General features: G+C 38.6%; 1 protein-coding gene across 5 annotated transcripts in view; it reads right to left on the reverse strand.

Moving 5' to 3' along the window:
• ctnnd2a (catenin (cadherin-associated protein), delta 2a) overlaps nt 1-24664 on the reverse strand; it is a 245897-nt gene that overhangs the window by 162591 nt on the left and 58642 nt on the right. For all 5 annotated transcript variants that reach the window (XM_077554314.1, XM_077554312.1, XM_077554313.1 and 2 more), the window contains one exon: nt 5731-5843. In XM_077554314.1, coding sequence (XP_077410440.1) covers nt 5731-5744 — 14 coding nt within the window. In that variant the 5' untranslated portion in view covers nt 5745-5843. The remainder of the gene's footprint in view (nt 1-5730; nt 5844-24664) is intronic.

Consider the following 24664-nt stretch of genomic DNA (forward strand, 5'->3'; position numbering starts at 1 on the left):
CCCTGTGTGGCGTTTGGTGTCACGCGCTTGCATGAGCCGATGTCGTTCCTACACCCTGTAAAGTGCTGCGGCATTGCATGCCAGCAGATCACAGTGTGAACAGATGTTCGCCGGGATGGTCCCACAACAGCGCTGTACACATTCTTTCAGCTCAACAATTCTGTTGAGAAGTCCAAGGAGATGCATGAATTGTTTGAGTGAAGACAACATGGACAGGAAGGCTCACAGCATTCTGACAAGAACACGCACCGTTTATTGCTGCACATACCGAGGATGTAAAAACTGAAGGTAACTTGCGCTCTCTAACTCAGACGAGTATCAAATAAATACATGGACTCGTGCTGCGCTATTAAACCTAAAGACCCAGTAAAGCAAAAATAAATGTCTTGTAAATTTGACACACCACAAATAAAAGTGTTGTTAACAATCCTCCCAAATTTCAATCATTTAAAACGTCCCCGATTATATAAAAAGTCTTCAAAATTGTAAAAAATCAAGTTGTTGTCTCCCCTCTCAAATGCTGAAGCTTTCCATCATGACTCAAAGTGCAGAAAGAGAAAATGATTTGCACTATCCATTCATCCATTTTCTATACCGCTTGTGCTAATTATTGTTGTAGGTCAGCTTGCAACTAATTCCAGCCAACTTTAGCCAAGACGCAGTGTACAGCCTGATCTGGTCGGCAACCATTTAAACCATTACTCAGATTGACAGTTCACACCTACGGACAACTTAAAGTCTTCAATAAGCGAAGTGCGCATCTCGATTGCACGGTGCATTATGGGTAGCGGCGTGGTGCATTGTGGGTAGGCTTAACTACCATACGGTCATTCAAAATGAATTGGATCCAATGGAATGAGCTCTGATTTCGAACATTTCAACCGCTGGAAAGTTGCTGGAAGCACGCAATGACTATCATAATCAATGTATATGACTGATGCATATAGTAAGAATTGATGGGGACGGGTTACTAATAAGCCATGGCTTCTACCCATCACCCCTTCTTCCGGATGTCAATGTTGCAAATTATATTATGTGATCGATGTAACCTTTAATAATGTGTCCGAAAGGAAAAAAATAATAAAAGAAAACAAACACATATACAACCATTTTTGCTCGGTATTGGAAGCTTAACTCGTGCCGGCCCCACATTGTAACCTTGGCAATATCATGCCAGAAAAGGGCAGCAGCATTAGGCTAGCACAGGGATCAGCAAGCTTTACTGTCAAAAGAGCCATTTTAGGCCAAATATGTAACAAAAAAATCTGACTGGAGCCGCAAAACGCTTGAACATTGTGATGAAAGAAACTGTGTGTTATGTACTGAGGGCCCAAGATCTAATTAGAGCTGCACCACAACATAAAAAATATATGATTACATATATGCACATTCATTTTCTTCTACCTTTCATCTTCCGTTTTTGGCTTTTATTATTTTTATTTTTTGGTGGTAATTTTTAATACTATGTTTTCATACATTTTTAGACATTTCTGTCTTTCTGTCAAATTTCTGACACTTTTGACAATTTTATGGATGTATTGTGATAATTTCAATCCTTTCTTCATACTTTTTTGGGCATTTTATGGCTATTTTTTGACATTTTTTCCTGCCTTTTTTTGCTACAATTTTGGCAATTATGTGGACATTTTATGACAATTTTGGGGATTTATTATTTTGTTTTGAAAATTTTAAGGTTATTTTTTGAACATTTTCTTTACTGCATTTTCTTAAATCAATTTGCTGACATTTCTGGCAATTTGGTGAACATTTTATGGTAATTTTGGGGATTTCTTCTCTTGTTTACGGACATTTGATAGTTACTTTTTGAATGTTTTCTTTTCTGCCTTGTTTAAAAAGAAATTTTCCGACAGTTTTTTTGCTATTCCAGATACATTTTATGGCATTTTTTTTATTTCTAATATTTTATACCCAAAAATTTATATGCAAAAAAATCCTAAAAAAGATCCAAAGGGAGTCACAGGAGAGAGGCTAAAGAGCCACACGTGGCTCCAGAGCCGCATGTTGCAGACCTCTAGGATGGTAGGACTACATTTTCCATGATTCTTCAGCAAAAGTAGGAACTAGTAGTAGTTCCAGTATGACGAAAACACGCATGCTAGCAATTTAACAGTTAAATTCCTTTTTAATTTGTTTATTGTATGAATCGAGATGACATTAATTTGGGATGCCTGGTCACACTAGGCAATCCACACTGTCTGCATGCTTGTTAGTCAATAGAACTCTTTCTGGTAATAGATTATATCTATTGGATCATGCAGCCGTACCTAACCCAAATTATTCCATTCTTTTAATTTCCTTAAAATTATTCCTTCAATTTACTGTTATGTGTTACTGTAACAAATAAAATAGCCCCATATTTAGATGCAGTCTATCATTGAGTGCCTAATGAAGCACAGGAAAAAGAGGAGTGATGTTACAGAAAGGTTAACGACATCTCACTGAATACTATCAGATTGCCTCTGATCATTCACAGTCATATCACAGATGCTCTTATCTATACTTGGGCTGGGAACAATCGTAATAAAAGGATAACGTCAATCAAGGCGGTGAGACGAAATAAAGCCGGACAAATTCACACATGAGCTCTGGTGTGATGCGCAGACAGGGACGTCAAACGCACATCACACGTTTGAGTTAACGTGCATTGACAAGTTTAAGTGCACGCAGGGATCAACGTTGACTCGGCGGTATAATGAGCAACTAATCCTCTAGATCTGGTGTGATTACCAAAGGATGACGCAACCATTAGACAGCAGACAGGCTAGTGCTGCCCCGCCACGCCCAAACACACACATAAAAATGTATAATAATTGTATTAGTATCCTGAGCAGATATTTTTAAATGTATAAAAGCAATTGGCCCTGTGGTGAGGTTAGTAGCAATACACTACTGTAAATTGTACAGTACAATTTTTTTTTCTTCTTCTTCTTCTTCTTCTGGAATACGAGTTGGAAAAGTTTCAGGACAGGTGTTTAAAAAGTTATATTCGAACAACAAACTACAAACGGGTTCTCTCCTTCAATATGGGCCAGACGGTCAACCAGCACGTCCACAAAGAGATCATGTATTGTTTGCTTTGTTTAGTGTGTAAAAAGAGAAGCGTGCTCAAAACTGCTCACCATGACAACGTGTCTGTTCACAACAGGCACCGAAGATTACCAACGGCTCTTCACTTCACCGTGCCGCAACTGCAGTGGAGTTGAAATTGAGCAACTCTTAACGCACGTGCACACAAAAAAATTGGAAACAGTATGATTAGACAATAGAACACAAAACCTAGTTTAAAAAAAAAAATAATTATTATTATTTGGAGTGACTGTGGACAAATTGTTATACAATGACTTATGGAAACTGATTTCAAGTGTGACGAGTGGGTCAATTGGTCATGGCTGTACCTCACACATGCCTGATACAATTGTTATACAAGTTTACGTCTTCAGATTTTTTTATTTTTTTTATTTTTATGGGCTACATATTTTATGTAACTGTATTGCCACATGTATACAATTTGACAAAAAATAAGTAAGTTTACCATTCAACAGTGTTGTTTAAAAATGGGATAAGTTGAAAATAATTATATTATTTAATAAATGACAAAATGCAGTTTTTGCTGACACGCAAAATAATAAGATCATTTTGAGTGAGAGAGGGAAAAAATCTGTGCGAGTGCACTTGGCAGTGTGTATGTAAATAGCAGGCTCTCATTTACGTGTTTTGGTACAAGAGATGGACTAGTGAATTAGTTGATGACATAATAGCCTATTAATATTATCAAACATAGCAGCAGGACTACCACCCCACACCTTCAACTCGCTGTCGCCAACTGTGAAGTCACAAACGTGTTCCCAAAAAAAGCCAGGTGTCCATGTTTTATCCGTAGAAAGCCTTGACAGAATGTAAGAAAGTAGAGGGACTTCATTAGAATGTGGCAGGTTGGGAAGGAAAGTACTGGCATTTGAACCGTTGTGTGCCTTTGAGCCTCTGGGTCTCAGCAGGCCCTCACCCTTCTAAACCTGTCACAAATACTGTGATAGAACACTTAAAATGTCTTCAGTATAGTGGAAAAGATAGCCAAAATCCTTCCGCTTAGAATGTTTCAAGCAAAAATGGCTGCCACGGCCATCAAGAGTATAGCGTAGGACAACCCGCGAAAGCCACACAGAAAGGCAACATCTCAGATTCCACACTCCAAAAGACTCAGGCAGCTTTGTGAACCAGTATTCCACCATGCTGCCTCTATAATATAGAAAAATAAATAATAGAATTGGAATTAATTAGATCATGAGTCAAAATGTCACAATCATAAGCATTGCAATATGCATCATGGTGAAGTGGTTAAGCATTTTAATGTAGAGGTTCACAGTAGAGTTGTTTATCATTACAGAAATAAATTTTCCATACACTCAAAAGGCTTTAAAAAAATATATAATTCCAACAGGGGCAGAAAACATAAAAAAAGTTTTTATTCCATGGGGCTTTTCTCTTTGGGCCCCTTCAGGCTTGCGTACATGTACAATAAATTGCTGGAGGGAGTCAGAGGAAAGCTGCATTCATATGAAGGTTGTCTTTTTGACATTGCAGAAGAGCTCAAAACAAAAACACACAGCCAAAGAACACTATGAGAAGTAAATAAGTTAAATCCAACTTCCTACCTGATACACAATGTGGATTTTTCTCTTTTGGAGGAAGGTGATTTAATGTGAGCAGATGGCAAGTGCGATATTTTCGCTGTTAGCATTAAACTGCCTTATTAGCATTTAGGTCACACTTATCAGCTCATCCATTTTCTGACTTTCTCAACTGAAACATCAGAAGATAAATTCAACAGCAGAAAGTTTAGGAGTTGGCTGGTTTGGTGAAGTGCATATGCTAATTTAAGATGGTTGTAAAACCAACCCTTGAAGATAACTTATGCCACCAAAAATTTACAGTACTAGCCAAATGCTAACAGTAGCTTTGTTGCTTAACTCATTTGCTCCCAAAAACGTATAAATGTGTTCTATGTTAAATGTTTTAAGTGTCCCAAAGACGTATTTGCACGTTTTTTTTTTATGCTAGAGCATACAGAAGGCTTTGATGCAGCCTCGCAAAGAACGGTTGAAGAATTGGTAGTTATTACACAAACGGCCAGCAGGTGTCAGCAGAGCAAAAGAGATCAACCAGGGCCATGGCTAAAACAAATTAATCTTGTCTACAAATCTATATCGTCCTGAGGTTTTTCTTTGTTAAGACAAAAAAGGTTGTGCTTTACCTTGACTAGTTTCGACTGCCGCCTTCCGTCGCCGAATCTCGTCAAGGTATAGCACAATCTTTTTTTGTCTTAAAAAAGAAAAACAACAGGACAAACCAGGGCTATGATGGAAAAAAAACTCATTTACTCACAATTCTAAATAGATTTGTGACTCATGATGAAACTTAGCTATATTCTAAAGCTAATTGCCGATGAAAGAAGAGACTCAAATTTTTCTTTTGGTAGGTTCCATGTTTTTATAGCAATAGAACACAATATTCTGTGGGCCTTGCAAAATCTGTGAACATCTGGTAAAACAGGAGAGTGAAGGGGATTGCTTCAGTGAAAATAGCTGGGAGTGAATGAATTAATGACCTTTTTCACAAACATTTTCAGCCAAAAACACACAAATGAATACGACACACAATCTCCTTTCTCTATTGTCTAAACATTCACACACACAAAAATATATTTGTTACCTGATGCTGCTCATGCTGCCAGCGTCCGATCCCAGCTTGCATCTCTCCAACTGGGTGGCAACAATCTGACGTTCTGCCTCAAGTTCCCGGGTCAGCCGCTCAAACTGCAGCTCCTACAGAGGCACAGTGTACGTTTAAGTGGAAGTCACCCTTAAACATTTCTTGACAATAATATGTTATATGTGACCTCGCTAGTCTAAACAGGACATTCTGATTAATATTACATTTGTGGAATATGAGTTATGATGCAAAATCCAGATGTTTTTATCCATCTCAGGGGGCCGCTATTTTGTCACTTGCTGTCGATTGAAGATGACATCACAGGCTTAGGCAACGACCAATCAGTTTTCTGAAGCTGAGCTGTGATTGGTTGTTACCCGAGAACCGAGCAACTGTGATGTCATTTTCACTCGAGATAAAGTAGCAAAATGGCGGCCTTCTGATATTGGTAAAAACTGCTGGATTTTGCTGCTTAACTCATATTCCACTAACACAATTACAAACCAGAATATCGTATTTTTGTTATATCGTAGTTATTGTCAAGAATGCACAAAAAAGTTGAAATATTGGTCTCTTGCTGCAAAGTGGTTCTCCACATCACTTATAGTTAACATGGACACACTTAACGGTCTACTTAAAATAAAATAAAAATCACTTATACATACTGCTATGCTTCCATTTCACTTATAAGTTTGTTTATATACAAAGTACTTTATTCAGACAATGTGCAACGTGACGCAATGTTTGCCTCGAGTCATGAAGACGGCACACTGCAATGCAATGTCTGAAATAAGGTGTCATCATTTTATTTAGCTTGGATGTGATTGGCGTGTGAGAGTAGGTGGGAGGAGCTGTGATTGGCTGAAAAGAGTCCAAATGCAAAAATAGCTCTTTAATCCCTTTGTCGACATTGTCACATGAATAGTTGAAGCGCTCCTTTTGAAAGTGTATAAATTAGTCTAATGAGCACATTTGTGGAATCCCTCCATGGATTGTGCTATCCCCAAATGGACGTATCATTTCAGGGTTGGATTTGTTATTTTGCATATTCTCCATTTAGAATGTAGTGCATGAAATTAGAACAAACCTAATTGATCACGTTATCAACCATCAATGTGCAAGAATGGACAATGAAGCAGTCCAACCATTTCAATTGTTGCATGTCTCATCCAGACATTTACGATGTTAGCAGTGATTGACAATTGGATTTTTAACATCAAACGACAATTTGACGTCTTCATCACAGACACCAAATGACCCATGCGGATTTCATTTTTCCCTCAAACTCCTTACAAAGGTGACTTGTTCGGTATGTTAGGTACATAATGTAAGCATCTCACTGACTGTTAATATATCAACAGTTTAGCTATACAGTACGTGCATTCATATTCAAGTGACTCATACAGGCAAGGATCAATAAGCGCAAGTGTTGTAGTCCACCACCCTTACACCAGGGTTGTGTAAGTACAATGCGTGTGCATGTGTGTGTGTGTATGCGCGCGCTCGAGAGAGAGAGAGAGAAAAAAGAGAGAGAGAGAGTTGTAAAGAGCGCGTGTGCTGGTCTGATTGGTTTTCAAAGCCATTTAAAGTGCTGAATGACTTGATCCCCCCCGGTCGCTATCTCAAGTCTCCAAGCTCAATCCCCTCAACTCCTCAACATTACAGCACAGTGCAATGCAATTCATCTCCTCAACATTCTCAGGAAGCACTTACTCATCAATATGCACACTTTCTTGCCCCTTTTCTCAGGCCTTCCACTTTCGCACACACACGTGCAACAAGCACCCAATTTGAAGATATCACAGCAGTATTGGTATATATATATATATATATATATATATAACATTTATAAAGGTGGTTTGTCACATGCAGCTAAGAAGGAAAACAGTAGAATGGTTAGTATGCACTTGCTCACTTGAGTTTCAGGGGAAACTAACTAGCAGGTCCAGTCACCCTGGTGATTTGTAAAGAGAGGTGACGCTGCTAATTCGAGCACGGTCTATTAAACAGCAAGAACCTGTAATTTGAAATCACAGGAGTCTTTTCTTTTATAGAGGATATGCCTCGCTTGCCTCGCACCTCGACTCCTTTTTTTTTTTTTTTTTTTTTTTTTTTTTCAAGCGCTTTGTCGCCTTGTTTGCCACAGCGGCAAATCCTCAAGCTGTCAAAATGCAAAAAAAAAAATGAATTATGGAAATTAGTGACACGATGCCTCAGGATGCTCTGAGTCTTCTAAGGTATCCTGAAATAACACCTCACTATTGTTGCAAATAGGAGACCTGTTTGTGTCATGGATGACAAAATTAAACATCTTGTTGTATTAAGTGCCATATTAGTGATATGTGATTCAAATAATACATTTCATAAGTGTACAATATTACTGACTAAAAATCTATTTAGATGAATTGGTGATTTTATTTTATATTTACGTAGTCATGCTCAATGCAATATGAACATTTGACTACATCTTGTAGTGGTACTTTGTGTTTTCCAGGTGACCAACTTTTGAATTACATCCATCTCCAGTATTAAAAATGAGGTCCTGACTCCTCCCAAGTGCAGCTCTATTGGGGCACAAATGTACAAAATCGCTCATGAATATTGCATATAAAGGGGATGCCAAAATGTATTGATTGTAGCAGCCAATACTGAAAGATATTTTCCACACGATGTGATGGTTTTGTCAGTAGTTTCTTAGAAAGTCATTTTAGCCTTCCTCGGCTTTTATCCAAGTTCTCATACGCCATTTTATTTTGACAACTAATTTGTTGTGCAATTAATGTTAATTAGATAAGCAGGGCAGCAGAAACACTGTTTGAGTCAATCTAACATTGGAGGTGAAGTGAAGGAAACAACAAATAGAGTAAAATCATATTCGTGTGCTAAATGCCTTGAAACAATTTCTGAGCAACCAGCTTTCTTAAAATGAAAACAATCAATCAAAAAAATCAGTTGTGTTAATGTGTAAAAGCTGAAGGAAGCAGTTGCAGCTTGAGCCCCCATTTTACTAACTGGACTCTGCTTGGCACAGCTTGACTTCCTTTCCACACTTTTTTATTAGTAAATATTGGTGGCATTAATTTTAGTGCTTGGGCAGAAATAAAGCTAATCGGTCAAGATAATCTTTCAGAAACATCAGAACAGATAGATTTTTATTATTGATTTTGATTATCGGTAGAGATAGAACGATATGTTTTTTTCAGGGCTGATACCGATGCCGATTATTAATAGTCAAGGAGGCCGATAACCGATATTTGAAGCCAATATTAATTTTCAGTAAAAAGGAGGAAAAAGCATTGGCGTCAAAAAATTTTAAATACAGATGCCAATCTTGACTTTGTTGTAGTTAATGTCTTGAAGCATTCATGCTTATTGAACATTTTTTCTGACTTTTTACAATGTAGAAGTTTTTTGTTTTTTTTAAACCCCTTAATTTTTTCTGGTGGGCATTTTTTTAACTGATTTTGACTATTTTCCCACATAAGAACAACATGGGGAAAAAATGGGGTTATCTCATGTTTTTATTTGTTATAGTGGATGCCAGGATAGTATGGCTGTAACGTGTTGTAAACTTACCAAGCTTATATGTAACATTTTTAACATGAACATCATGCTAATCAACTTGCAATTGTGATTGGTTAGCTAGGATCCAATCATGAACCAGAAGTGTTGACATCATCCAAATTATGCATTTTTATTGATTTAAACATGCAAACGTCAGGTCTACTGCAATCGGGTTCGATGTTCATCTTGGACACTATACTTTTAAAGTTCTAAAAAAAAATGTTCAGGAAGCTCCCGACATATCAGTATGTCTTAAAAAGTTAAATGGGAACTTAAAATACCATAGCGCCCCCCCCCAAAAGCCTGAAATTTTAAACTTTCAAATTTCTTTGTTTTAATGTCAAACAAAAACAAAAGGTTCAGAAGGTTACGGGAGCCAGCAGCATCTCTTACTAACTTAACAGAAAATATAAATAGTTCCCTGAGATTAAAATAGTTTTAGTTTTACCTTTTATCAGAAGTCAGATTTAGAAAAAATACCGATATTCGTCAAAATTACCAATATTGGCGCAGATAATCGGTCAGGCCAATTATCGGTCCATCCCTAATTATCGGCATGTGTTCACCCCCCAACACTTATAGGAAAACCTTGCTCTCCTCCTTCAATGACACCTAATTGCACCATCATACGGTATATCAAATAAGACAAATAAAAACATGATAACATAGAAGTCCTAATAGACAGGGAGGGGCCGTCAAGGCAGGCTCACCAGCCAATAAACAATAACAATAAAAATAATATCAATGATTTCATCATTAAAATGTATAAAATAGCTGAATTTGCATATTTCTTGTTATATAGTATATTTTTTCCAATGCTGCACTATACTTTGGTTATATTTTATGTACAGTACATGATAACATTGTGGAAGTCCAGTACTTGTTATCACTTCAGAATGTATCGTATTTGGGCTCAACATGATTGGACGCAGTGCAAGATAACAAAGCGGTGGCCCTGATATCGCAGCTTTGAATGGGATAAATAGCAGCCTTGCCTTCTCACTTTGTTAGTATAAAAACAAAAAAAAACAATGTGTCTATTTCTACACTGGAGACAAATGATCCTGCTCACCACCATAAAGACGCTGTGTGGTGTCTGCGCTTGATGGTCTCTGTGTGTGTCTGGAGATAAGGCCCAATCATTATAAAGTGGCCTATGGGTAGCTATTAGCGGCGCTGTTTTTGGATGGGAGACAAAAGGCTATCAAACAGAGCCCTGACCTTCTCTTTGAGACGTGATGCTCCCTCTCGCAAGCCTTCCCTCTCCGTCCTCATTCAGCAGAGCGAAAAATGAGTGGTAGGAAGGAGTGGAGAAAAGGAAACGTGGATGCGAGCTGGTGAAAAGGTCACACCGCTCTCCTCCGTCACCACCGTGCATACTGAACACCGCCCCGCCCCGCACGCGTCACATGTTACTTTTTTCAAGGGTTCAAATTTCAGAGACTTACTCATGCCCCTGCTTTGGCGCTTGTCGCCATTATAATGAGCGCAGAGTCGAGCAGGGTGGGTGGGCCAATACCTGGAGGGGAGGACAGTGAGGTGACTGTGGTGATGAAAGTCACTTGAGATGATGGCCACAGGGAGGAAACTTGATGCTCCCCCTTTTATATATTCAAGATGGAGGGAGGGGGGAAGGAGGCAGGACCACGACCGGATGACCTCTCTCTCAAGTCAGCGACTGTTTTTTGTTAGTTTTCTTCTATTTCTCATCTTGTAAGCTTTTGAAAGTCATTATCTGTTTTTCGGACACAGGTCTCTGCATGCATAGTCGTTTAGATAAAGAATCCGCGCCATGCAATTATTACCGTCGTTTAGAGCAAAGGTCACTTTTCATCATTTGAATTTGAATTTTATATAATCAAGCCAGGAATTATTACTTGCTAGTATTTAGACCATTGGATGTCGGCGAAAGAAAATCCTTTTCTCTCTGTAAACTGAAATGGAATCCAATTATTAATCTTATGTTTTGTTAGATTATTATTATTGTTAGAAAAGATTATTTGTTGGATGCTTTGTTGTGATCAGGGTTGGGAGGGTTACTTTTAAAATGTAATCCATTACAGTTACAAGTTACCTGCTAAAAAATGTAGTTAGTAACGTAATCCAAGTACCATAATATTAAAGTAATGTAACTGGATTATTTTTGGATTACTCCAATATTGAGTATGCTGATGAAGACAAAATAAAAATAAATATCACCACAATATACAGTATATTCTATACAATGTGCCCATGCTGTTTGCGGGTGATAGGTACCCGGGCGGCCTACAAATAGCAAAAATCCTTGTGTAATCAAAAAGCATGTAGGCTATTGATTGATTGATTGATTGATTGAAGGCCATATGCTGTTTTCGAACTGTCACTGAAAGCAACCACACCTCACAGTTTGATAGATAGATAGATAGATAGATGGATGGATGGATAGATAGATAGATAGATAGATAGATAGATAGATAGATAGATAGATAGATAGATAGATAGATAGATAGATAGATAGATAGATAGATAGATAGATAGATAGATAGATGGACGGACAGACAGACAGACAGACAGACAGATAGTCATCCAATGAGGATGACGATGTGTGACATCAACTGCAAAATGAACTTTTATCCCAGTCACAAGTTTAGCCGTGTATATGTTGTGTATGATGTTTAAATAGTGAGTTGGTGGGAGGAAGATTTGTTTGGAAATTGTAACTCACATTATGGTTGTAGGCTAGCGAGCTACAGCGCGTAGCATGCCGCTGGACTCAGCTCAAACTTTCGCTCCGGGTAAGTTCCAGTGAATACCGGTCGCCATTTCCTCCTCCCGACTGTGAACCTTTTTCAAACTGCCCGCGTGTGGAGGACACGACTAGTCAATTCATTCATTGGTTCGTTCGTTCCCACCTCCCCGACATGTAGCAACGGTCCCACTCGCGCGGACGTGAATGTTTTTCTCTCTCTCTCTCTCTCTCTCTCTCTCTCTCTCTCTCTCTTTCTCCCCCCCACCTCTCTCTCATCGTAGAAATTATAAATCCTCGAAGTAATCCCCATTTTTAATAAATGTACCTGTAATCTGATTACATGTTTTTTTCCTGCAACTGTAATGGAATACAGTTACATTCACGCGTAACGGCGGTACATGTATTCCGTTACTCCTCAAGCTTGGTTGTGATGTTTTTGGGATACTGGCATTAGGCATTGAATGTCATAGCAATCCTCCTAAAAGGATGGATTTTGTTGGCTGTGTCGGTGAAAGTCCAAAATTTAAAGAATGTACTTTACAAAAACTGAACATAATATAAAAATTACTTCACAGTTGTTTAGGGCTCAGGTAACGACCAATAATGGCTCATCTTTGAGCCCTGAGCAACTGTGATGTCATCTTCAGTCCACAGCAACTGGCAAAATGACCGCCCACTGAGATGGATGAAAACAGGTGGATTTTGATGCTGAACTCATATTCCACCAACACAATATTACTTAGAAGACGGTGTTTAGACTAGTGGGGCTGCATAGAATGTACAATATTATTCTAAAGAAACGTTTTGGGTTGACTTGTTTAAAAAAAAAAAAGCTATTAAATTGTGTCATCTATTTTACTGGGATTTCCTAGTATATTCTCATGGGATTGTTGTGGTATATGATGCTGTGGATCACTTGTGGTCGCCTTCCATCTGTATCTAAATATTGAAACAAGATATTTAACTTGGCTAAGACACAAAAAGCTCTTTAGTAGGCATAGCAAAATATTGTATGTCAGCAACCTTTAATACTCAAAAGAGCCACTTGGACAGAAAAAAAACTCACTGGGAGCCACAGTATTAAATATATAAAATATTAAAAGTTTTTTTTTTTAAACTGTACAGTGTTGTATTTATAAAATCAATGAACACCAAGCTTTCTTTCAACATCTAACAGAAACATTTTTGACAAATTGATCAATTAATTGTATTTCTTTCAAAACTATGATTTATTATTTAATAATTATATAGAACCAAAAATACCGTCTTTGTCTGTGTTCTGTTCTCATTTTATCATGTGGAGCTCATGCGAAGGTATGTTGATGCCTGATGCGAACAGCGTGTCAACCAATGGGGGGGTTGGCACTGGCGATGGACTTTTACCCATCGGAAACCAATAGTCAACAGGGGATGCTGACAGAGAATGAATGCCCACCTGCCTAGTTTGGATGCCCCACTGAGTTGCGCAGTCAGCTGTCAACTTCAATTAAAAAGAATAACTTAAAGGGATACTTGACTCATTGAGCTGTTTTCAGCAGTGAAAAGTGAATATTTTGTCCAGAATGAATTTGATAGCTTCATTATTTTGCTTGTACAATTAATAACTTTAAAAACAATTTTTTCCACTTGCTGTCGACTGAAGATGACATCACCTGTGCCGTGGAAGTAGGTAACGAACAATCAAGGCTCACCTGTTTTCTGGGTTTGGTCAGCAAACTGAGTCATGATTGGTCGGTCGTTACCTACTTCCTCGGCACAGGTGATGTCATCTTCAGTCGATAGCAAATGGAAAAAATTGTATTTAAAGGTATTAATTGTACATGAAAAATAATGAAGTTGCCACATTATTTCTGGACAAAATATTAACATTTTACTGCTGAAAATGGCTCAATGATTCAAGTATCCCTAACAATACTGAATACTGTACTGTTAATATGTGCCAAATTATAGCCAATTAAAGTATTTATTTTCCCTGGGTAATGATATTTTGCTGTATCGGAACTTGGAGGCTGTAAGACGCTATCTTCATCTCCACGCATGATTGCAAGCTGTCAGCTGTGATATGTGAACAATGTTTTATACGGCAACAATGTTAGTTAGCACAATGATAAGAGCATTTGCCGTGTAGTGTTTACTTTTATATTTAAAGTTGGGGTCAATACAAGGGACAATGGGTTCTTTCAACTTTTATTTATTTGTTGTGAAATGTGTTAAAAACAATTTTAACAGTAAAACAGTAAACCTTTTAAACATAAATCGCTGAATTGGTCAACTAAAAAATGTATTAGTGTGTTGCCTTGAAATTTTTAGTTAATTAGCATTAGCAATGGCCAAACTGCAGTGTTTGAATTATTTGAACTGAATTAACCTAGAATCGCTATGTTTTTAACTTTCATGCATGATATCCATCAAAAGAGCTGATGGCATATAAGAAGACACTTCAGCTCAAAACAGAGCAAAACTTTTTACCCCGAATACTTGTACACAAGGAAAAACATGAGTAGTGTTAAAGATGAATTCTGTGAAGGGGTTTCAACAACATCTCAAAAGAATTATGTTTTAAGTAAACACAAACGAAACTGTTACATCATTAATGTAAACAAATAAGCTTTTATCAGTATTCCTTGAATACTGAAAGAGTGCTAATAAATTACTATCAGAATGTTTGAGAAAAACCTAAACCAGAACATCTGAAGCAGACTAAACATCTTGACAACATTTAAGTAAACTTTCATCATACTTTTAATGAGACAGAACTGAGCCAGAGTCCAATAAACAGTCAAAATCATACCCTTTTACCATAAAAGGGAAAGTAAGTATCCAGCCTCGGGAATGCTTCCATAAACGCTTCCCAATTTATTTTTCAAGTGCTAGAATTGAGCAGGTATACCAGCTGGTACGACGCAAAATTATCTGAAGTGCAAAAATCCTTCTTGACAAGAAAGCTCCTTCAAAAAGTAAGCGACTTTGGACTGTGAACGGACACGCTGATGTATACAAATAGCGACTTTGCAAAAATCCTTGTCGAGACCGCTGTCAGTTCTGTTTTGGCTGTAGCTGTTGCTTATTTAAATGCGAGGCGCTGTTCCAGAAAACAGCCTTCCAGCACATGTTTGAAATAAATGGAGCTTTGTCACATTTTGGGGGGATGATGCGCTGCGACTCTTTCATGTACAGGACAGCTTGGACGCCAATTATAGCATCTGAAATATATGATTCAATACGTCCACTTCTCTTGTCTATTTTAAAGAAGAGGTGGTAGACAATAGCACAGTTTGCCTCGACATACTGTACGCGCATTCCACTTCAGACTGCTATGCCTGGTTATTTGTTTTGTTTGACACTACTACTTTCAGATGCATCAAAATTGGAGTACATACACCTTTAAAAAGGCAAGAGAACTGAGATGCAAGACTGCTAGCAGCTGGCCCATAACAGTTTTATATTCATTATAAATATTCAACACACAAACACACCAATACTCTGACAGATCTCCCCCTCATTAAATTATTTAGGAGCTCAGCGGGCAAAATGAAAACATCTCTCTTTGTCTCTGATTTCACTCTGACTTCTCTTAACCATGCTGCCGTCGCCTTTTCCATTGTGTGTGTGTGTGTTTACAGTTGCATACATTTCAGGGCTGTAAATAGGAAACTGCGAGTCTGGCCAAAAAAGACACATGCAGACTCAGCTTCCTCTGTCTTTATGGTGGCTTTAGTGTCACTGGTTACATGCACTATCCTGTAAAAATGTAAATGCTCAGACTTTAATACAGCCTTTAGCATTAAAAGTGGCATGCTTTTTCATTTGATTTTATAAGGTCAATAAAGGCTCAGAGAAAAGGGATTAGGATGCAATTTTCACAATCTGGAATTCAACATTGGCTGCAAAACACTAAAGCCATTCAAAGTGTCTTCTTAGTTTAATCCCATGTCAAATTAATGCTTTAATGCATGACAAGTAAATGGATCAAATGTGCTCTGAATTATTATTATTGATTTTCATTACAGCATGCAGTAGTTAATGGCAAACTTCTTTTACATTGGCGCAGATAGATAATAATCTATTCAATTTTGCCTATAAACATGAAATTGTTTAATGCTTAATCTTTATTATGAAGGCTTAAATAAAAAAAAATATTCGATGCAGTACCACTACTCTAAACACAATATTCTGATGAATATTGCGTTTGTGTAATATGAATTAAACGTCCGTTTTTATCCATCTCAGCGGGCGGCCATTTTGTCACTTGCTGTCGACTGAAATGGCATCACAGTTGCTCAGGACGACCAATCATTAGCTCAGCTTGCATACATAACATGACCGAACTCATAAAACAGGTGAGCCGTGATTGGTTGTCACATGAGCACTGATAAACTTTTCCATTTTTTGGGTCAACAGCAAGTGTCAAATTGGCCCCCCTGAGATGGACATAAACAAGCGGATTTCACTGCTTAAAGGGTAAGTCAACCTTAAACATTCCTTGACAATAATACGTCATATGTGACCTCACATTGTGATGAATATTACATTTGTGAAATATGAGTCATGAAGCTAAATCCAGCTGTTTTTATCCATCTCAGGGGGCGGTCATTTTGCCACTTGCTGTCGACTGAAGATTACATCAGAGTTGCTCAGGGCTCAGGCAATGACCAATCGTAGCTCACCTGTTTTCTGAAGCTGAGCTGTGATTGATTGTTACCTGAGACCTGAGCAACTGTGATGTCATTTTCACTCGACAGTAAGTGGCAAAATGGCCGCCTTCTCATTTTGATTAGAAAAAACGCTGGATTTTGCTGCTTAACTCATATTCCACCAGTGCAATGTTAACCAGAATACCGTATTCAGACTAGTGGGACTGCATAGATCAATAGAACAACATTGTCAAGAAATATTGGGTTGGTTGACTTCTCTTTTAATTCATATTCCACAAACGCAATAGCAAACAAGTATATGCAAACCAAAGGGAAAGCACCTTGAATGAGCAGAAGCTTTTATTCACATCATTTACCTCATGCGTCCATCTCCTTAATGGCTTTTGCATGATTGAATGCTGGTGAGGAGCTTTAGTGATTAACTCATCAGTGATTATCCCTCCCCTCCAACAGATTGTCTGGATTTCACGTACACGGAACAATCTCAAAACTCTTCCCCTAGGGATGCAGTTGGAAAGTTCCAACGTATTTCACTTGTGATAGATTACGCAATTACTAGCCATTGTTTAAAAGTGGCTATTTGCAGAGCTCGTTCGATATTAGAAATGGGTGAACAGGCCACATCATTAGATAGTCTCCTGTTCCCAGTGGTAGAGAATTAGAGTGCATCACACAGAGAGGTGTTTGTACTGTATTTTGCCCCTCATTTAGCTCAGACCTCATCATATTAGCGAAAAGGCAGTTAGCTTAGCTTCTGTGCAAGCAGTACAACAAGATACTGTTCATCTTATTCCAGGTTTTATGTGACAATTGCAGCTAATAACAAGGCATGATTTGTTTATTGGTAAATCCACTAGAAGCCTATAATTGAAGTGTGGATCCATTTATTGTTTGCAGTCTACTGGCCTATTGTAAAGTCTCGAAGACCATCATATCAAGTGCTACCCAATTTAATGCTTGTATTTGATGTGTAATTCATCTGTAGGTCTTGGTTTTTACCTAATAGACTGACTCATTACAATAAGTCATATCATTTGTCTTCAGCAACCATGATAAATTAGCAAAAAGGATGGGAAAGGTATTTAGCTGTCTGACAGCACATATTGATTAAATAAAATGTGTTTTTTTTATGGTGCAAGAAAACCCACATAATGAGCTGTAATGAAAAGAACAGCGGTACTGTCCATCAATAAAACGATGGTGAGGTCCTTCCAAGGTCAAAACTCTTCAAATGTATGATCAATGGATTTTTATTCTTTTTTAAAGGTACTAGAAATCCCTACACTGGATTAGAGGGGAATCGATCGGGGTCTATTGCCCCTGGTCTGTTACAGGGGGCATTCACGTGCAGATGTACATCAGTGTTCCTCGGCAGCGTTACGGTTCATGCTCCTCGAGTATGGATTTGGCCGTAGACAAAATGTCATTTGGAAAATGTCATCGCCTAAATGCCACTGCAGCTCTGTATGTGTCCAATTTTGTGTGTGTGTGTGTGTGTGTGTGTGTGTGTGTGTGTTCTTTCAGACTCAGACATGCTATCATAGCTGCACTATGTAATGCATTCAGTCAGTTCTGTACAAAATGGGGGTTTGCTACGTTTACAGCATTTACTTTTTCTTTTTTTTTACAAACTTTTCGACAAGTATGGTAATGTTGGTGGTCTGTTCCGTGTGGATAGGATAAGGAGAGCAGATAAGTAGAGAAATGTTTAGATAGGTGGGGCATCAGTAAGATGATATTTAGACAGGGAAATACAGTATGTAGGTAGGATAGGACATTAAGTTAGTAGCACTTTGAAAAGATAAGTGGCATAGATGATAGGTAAGCTTTAAGTTGGGCAGAAGGATAGAAAAAGACAGATAAGATGAGAGTTGAGCATTTACAGACTTTAAAGAGGTACATTATCCAAGGTTTAAGTTTATGAAGGCAACCTTTGCGGTTTGCCGCAGCTTAAGCTAACAAACACCCACACCTCCTCCAACCCCCACTTTCGCAGCTCATATTGGAAATACATGGTGTTATAATCGTAAAACCGTGACCGATTTTTGATAGGAAGAAAAACTTTTACAAACTGAGCACCCAGTCAGCAAATATGGTGTAGCCCAGTGTTGGTGGGCCACACAAGCAACTTGCACTTGGCCCAGATACCATGAATTACAGTCCTTTAGTGGCCCACATCTGGCATAGTTTCAACATTTGGATGTGGTGGAAGGTAGTTCCCCTCAGCTCTTCGGATTCTTATAATACTTTGTGGGCGTTTGTTCCCCTGACTGTTTCCTTACCAAGGAGTGTAAGGAAACGGATTCGCCACACTATGGCGAAATGTCAATGACACCAATGTCAAAAAATGACGAAAGCTATTCACCATCAAAGAACTTCTCTGAGAAATTCTCAGAGAACTTCTCGCAAAACTTCTCAGTGAAGTTCGTCCACGGTGAACAGCTTTCACCATTTTTTTACATTGGTGTCATTGACATTTCACCATAGACATTGGTGTACACTCCTTGGTAAGGAAGCAGTCAGGTGCACCCACAAAGTATCATAAGAATCCAAAGAGCTGAGGCGAACTACCTTCCACCACATCCAAATGTTGAAACTAGTGACAAAGAATTTAACTAGGGTGGCCGTCTTCCATTTGTGAGGTTGTGGGTTTGATACTCACCCCTGGTGACCATGTTGAAGTGTCCTTGAGAAAGGCACTGAACCCTTGTTTGCTCTTAGTAGACCCTATTGAAAATTTTGCATCTTTTAATAATACTAAATTTGTTGTTGAGTCTCTCTTTTTTTTAAATGTGGGTTAAATATGGCACATGAATGACGTGGCTTAGTTAAGGTTGAATTAAGGCTGATATCTGGCACCAGTTGTCTGGCCCAGCGTAGGGCCACAGTAGGGCCAGCTATGTCTGAGATATGAGCCTTATGTGGCCCACATGTGAATGCCAGATGTGGGCCACTAAAGGACTGTAATTCATTGAGGTATCTGGGCCAAATTATATTTGCTGACTGGGCAGCCAGTAGTGCAGCAGGCGGGGGCTAGCTAGCTAGCTTGCTATTAGCTCATCATTAGGCCAACAGAAGTCAGGACAATTATTATTTATGGAACTTTGACTGCTCAGACTTTTATAATATAATTGTTCTGGTTTTGCCAATTCTAAGTTTATTTCAAATTTGAAAATTGTGTTGTACGGCAGTTAGCTTCATTGAAACAGACTTTGCTAGATAGCGGGTAGTATTTGAAGCTTCACTCTAAATAAGTCTGCTACTCAGCCCTTTGTAGGCATTCTGTTTTCACACTTATCATTAAAGATAACTTGACCTGGCTTTTAACTTGACGTATGATATATGATGTATGCGGTCAACTTTACTCCCGATATGCTTACTTATTGTGTGGAAGTGTTTAGCTAACTGGGTAAAAGAACATTCACTGAGGCCAGAATAATAATAAATATTTATTATGATTTAAAATAAATGGGTATTGGAGTTAATAGGGTCCAAGCAGTCACCATGTATTTGTTTCTAAGTGGAAAGATGTGGAGGATATGTAAGAAGGTATAAGCTAGATGGATAGGTAAGTGCTTCGGTGGGTAGGGCATGGAAAGCAGTCAGAGTGACTGCATCTTCTTATCAATACTGTAAAACTAAGGATGAGGTCAAAAATACTTCAAATTGTTATTCATGATTCACCGTGTATGATGTATTCATTCCGCAAGAGCCGTGGTGACCTGCGGATTAGAAATGGAGCTGCACTTCTAAATTTTTCAGACCAGCAAGGGAAATCAAGTTGCGTAAAAGTGAATATGTAAACACACATCTCAAAATTTACTGGCAGCTTACCTTTGAGGCTTGTGCACTTGAATTTACCTTAACAGACACGGATAAATATATGGAAGCAGTGTGTAGTTCTATGAGGGCTGCTGCTGATACAGTCTGGAAAGCATGGAGTTGCCCAGAAAAAAAATACCTTGAACTTAGCAGGGTACAAATAAATAGTCCATCTCTCCTCCATCCCACCACATGATGCGATGGGACCCTAGGGAGGCCCCAAAGGTCATCCATCCACTCGCCATCATAATAATCTTGTGATAGATTGGCCAGGTCGAGCACATGCAAACCATTGAATACACACACAAATCCACGAGTGCACTCAAGCAAACATTTCTGTATACAACTATAAAGGAAAACAAGTAGGAGAGAGATGCCTATTGAGAGGTATATGGGCAACAAATCTTCAGTTTGAGGTTGTTTGAAGGCTGTCGTTAACTTGTCTCCGGTATAAAAGCAGCACTTGACCAATTCTTTGGTGAAGAGATTCAAAGAGGGAAGCCAAAAGCAAACAATTCTGGAAATGTTTTCTTAAGGCAAAGGAGATGCAGAAGGAGAAAATACACACACAAAAACACACCTGGCGCTGTTTGCTTTGAAAAGACGAGGTCACTGATTATGCAGGCTAAAGGTTGACTGTGTGTGTGTATGTACCTTTATAATTCTCAAGGTAAATGTGAGCTTGAGACCTACTTTGCCCTCTGAGCCACCCCGAGTCAGGCTAAACTGCCGATTGCAAGCAAATACTGTATGTATTTTAAACGTCTGCATGTTTGCTGTGTCAGATGTGACTGTCCGGGCATGTGTTCGTAAGTCCTTACGTGTGTTTCTGTGTGTGTGTGAGTGTGCGTGTAAGACACATTATGTAGGTCCCCAAGCCTAAACGGGAGCGACAGCCATGACAATGATAGAATCGCAGACAGGCCCTTCGGCGCAGCTTTCTATGATCGGTAAAGGGCTTAACAAGCATCTCTGCCAGCTCCTTTCTTTACAGTTCATTCACACTATTTAAATAAAGCATTCACAATTCAAAAACGGGCCCTTGTGTGTATGTGTGGCCCATTCACCATCAAATGAATCAACACTATAGCAAATACAAATAGATATGCCTGCATCCACAGTATGCAGAAAAAGCTGATTTTAGATAATTATCCATTATGTCATCTGCACAAAAAAAAAGCCTACCCTCTCAACGTGTAGATTACATGATGGTATCAAGTGTGACTTATCATCATGGCATTAAATGTGAAGCGCTCATTACAGTTAGCAGCTGAATGTGTAATGAACACACATTTCCTGTGAAAACAAAGACGGGCAAATCAACTCTATGGTGGCTCTTTTCAGTACATTTGCATGAATGACCACTATAATATAAATCAATTAATCTAAAAACAAAGCTGTAAAATCTGTGATATGGCGTTCCACAGGGTTCAATGTGGGGGCCTCTGCTTTTTTCATTGTATTTGCTGCTATGTGGATGACAGTCAAATATATGTCCCGCTGAGCAAAAAGAACACTTCCTCCTAAAGGTCGCTGTTGTAAATCAAAGTCTATATGGCACTGAACTTCTTGAATTTCAATGATAGAAAGCAAATGTTATGGTGTTTGGTCCAAGTGGCCCTTGTACATCCCATCCTGTTGACTTGGGACCCCAGTGATTTTAAATTTAGTCTGATTATTATTTTATGTACAGCACGCTGTATGCAGCTATGGTTGATTTTAAAGTACTCAAAAAAGAAGTTTGAGAAATATTGCATTAGCAATATTTTAACATATGTTATTTAGAATTATCAGTATTCTAAAATAAAAAAAGCTTTCAGTGCCTTTCATTGAAACAAATTGAAACCCATTGTTTTTTTTTAATTAAAACGGACATTGGAGATAAAAAAAAAAAAGAGATACAAAGTAACATATTAATTCTTCATTTAACAAGCCATTAAATTTGTACAATTTAATTTTGTAGTACATAGTCTTGACTCCGAAAGCCGACACTGCTGCTCCGATCAATCGAGCACCGATAGTAATCGGCTGATTTCCGCGATCAAAGCCTTTTATTTGTCATACGGATTTTTTCTGCAATTTGAGAGTGACGTTAAGTCTGCAGGCTACAACACACATGCCACAAAAAGATACCTAACACAGACAGCCTCAAGACAATAAATTTAATACGATATTTAAAGAACAATCACTTGGTGGAACATGGTGAGATTTAGAGGCTCACGGGAGAGAATTAAAAAGAAGGCAGACAGAGCAGCAAGCGGCACACAGCAGCTTAAGCAGTCACACTGGGCAACATGCGCCCATATGAGCATGACAGTCAGAAGGCGAAACAAATAACCCCAAACACAATTGAATTCATTGGACTAAATGACAAGCATTTCCCAGTTTCCCATTTCCCGCTACGTGCTACCTGGTTGCAAATATTTCACAGATGGCGAGAGCCCCACCAGACATTATATTAAGAAGGCGTCGCATCCTCTGTAAGCTTGCTCATTTTTATTACAAAGAATCTTTCACACATGCAACAGTAAATCCCTGATTTTAAGTCCTCCATGATAGCATACTGGTTATCTGTACTGTGTTTAATCCAAATTTACAAACATCTGCTTTTACTTAGGAGAAAAAAAAGATCAATATTTATCTATTTTCTCGGAATCGTAATCAGCAGATATCGGAATCGACAGAATAAAATCATATTCGGAACACCCCTAGTGTGTGTGTAGATGTGTCTTCATACATGACGTTCCTTTTTTAACAGCATTGCAACAAAATGTGCTCAATCCACTGTCCTTGGTACTGAATCTGGGAGCAACAAGCTCAACTACTCTTATTCTTGAGTTGCTTCTTTGCTAATAAGACAACCACAGATTTGAACATATGTTTATAATTACAATTAGTGAAACAGAGACGTTTTTGAAATGCATCTGTGTAAACATAATTCATGCTTTAAGTGTCAATATTGTCAATAATGTCAATATTGAAGCGACTTTGATTTCTATAGTCTGCAAGTAAACAAGCCCGCACCAGCCCGCCATACATTGTACAACTGTTGATGATATCTCCGGCCTTTGAACGCTGCGTCTCATTTGCAGGTTGCGTAGACAAACAGAGATATAATCTCCAAAGGCAAACAGAAAGCTGGCGACTGTGCAGTAATTGGCAACAGAGAGGCTGTCGCCGAGTGGAAGACGAACACTGTGGCCATGTCATCTCATTAGAGAGAGAGAGAGAAAACTAAGAAGAAGAGAAAGCTAGAGGAGAGAGGCAGGATCTAAACTAGGGGGAGGGGTGGAGAGATAAGCTAATGCCGAGAAAATCTGCATGCAAATTAAAGGCAGACAAACAATCCCACACAATCACAGGTCGCGTATGCAGGATGGAAGTGCTGCATTGGTGACCAAGCGATACAGCTGCATGTTTGAGACTATCAAAGTATGAACCGACTTTCACATGCGTGTTCATCTCTTATCTTGGAGGGAAAAAATCACCACAGAAAATGTTGTTATCAAACACACTAACTGAATATTTATGGAATATTTGTTGATGTTCGTATCAAATCCAGTTCCGTACAATTTGCCAGCCCCTTCCTAAAGCTACTTAGAGTTACATTATGTGAGTCAGTTTCACACTAACAATAACATCAAGCACAATAACAAGTATTTATTCTGCTATTGAAAATCGCCATGAATTTGCATCCATCCAAGACTTCTGTTGCTTTGCTATACTGTATGTGCCTCCAGTGTATCCTCACTTACAGTATGTACAGTATATCTGGCAGATGTGTGTGTGTTTGTGCGTGCCCGCAAATGAGAAGAAGTTCTTAGCTGTCAAGTCTTCTCCCCCTCTCGGCATTGCATCATTAGGTAAAAACATGACTCTCAGCCCCCCCAACCCATACTGAGGGCGATGACAGCTGGGGGATTGGCGGAGGGAGAAAAAGAGAGGAAGGCAGGGAGACGTGCATTGCATGAATTGGAAGACAGCAGTGGGGGGTATTGGAGAGATGCAGGCAAGCTAAGGAGAGGAAATAAGAATGTTATTACAATACGTAGATTTTGAGATCTTAGTAAATGCATTTTTACATACATCGCTTGGACTGGATCTCATTAAATTGTGAAAGTTTAGTTGGTTCATAGATTTGTTTTTCACCTACAGTGTATCCAGA

Source organism: Vanacampus margaritifer, chromosome 20 (assembly GCF_051991255.1).
Source record: "Vanacampus margaritifer isolate UIUO_Vmar chromosome 20, RoL_Vmar_1.0, whole genome shotgun sequence".
Lineage (NCBI taxonomy): Eukaryota > Metazoa > Chordata > Actinopteri > Syngnathiformes > Syngnathidae > Vanacampus > Vanacampus margaritifer.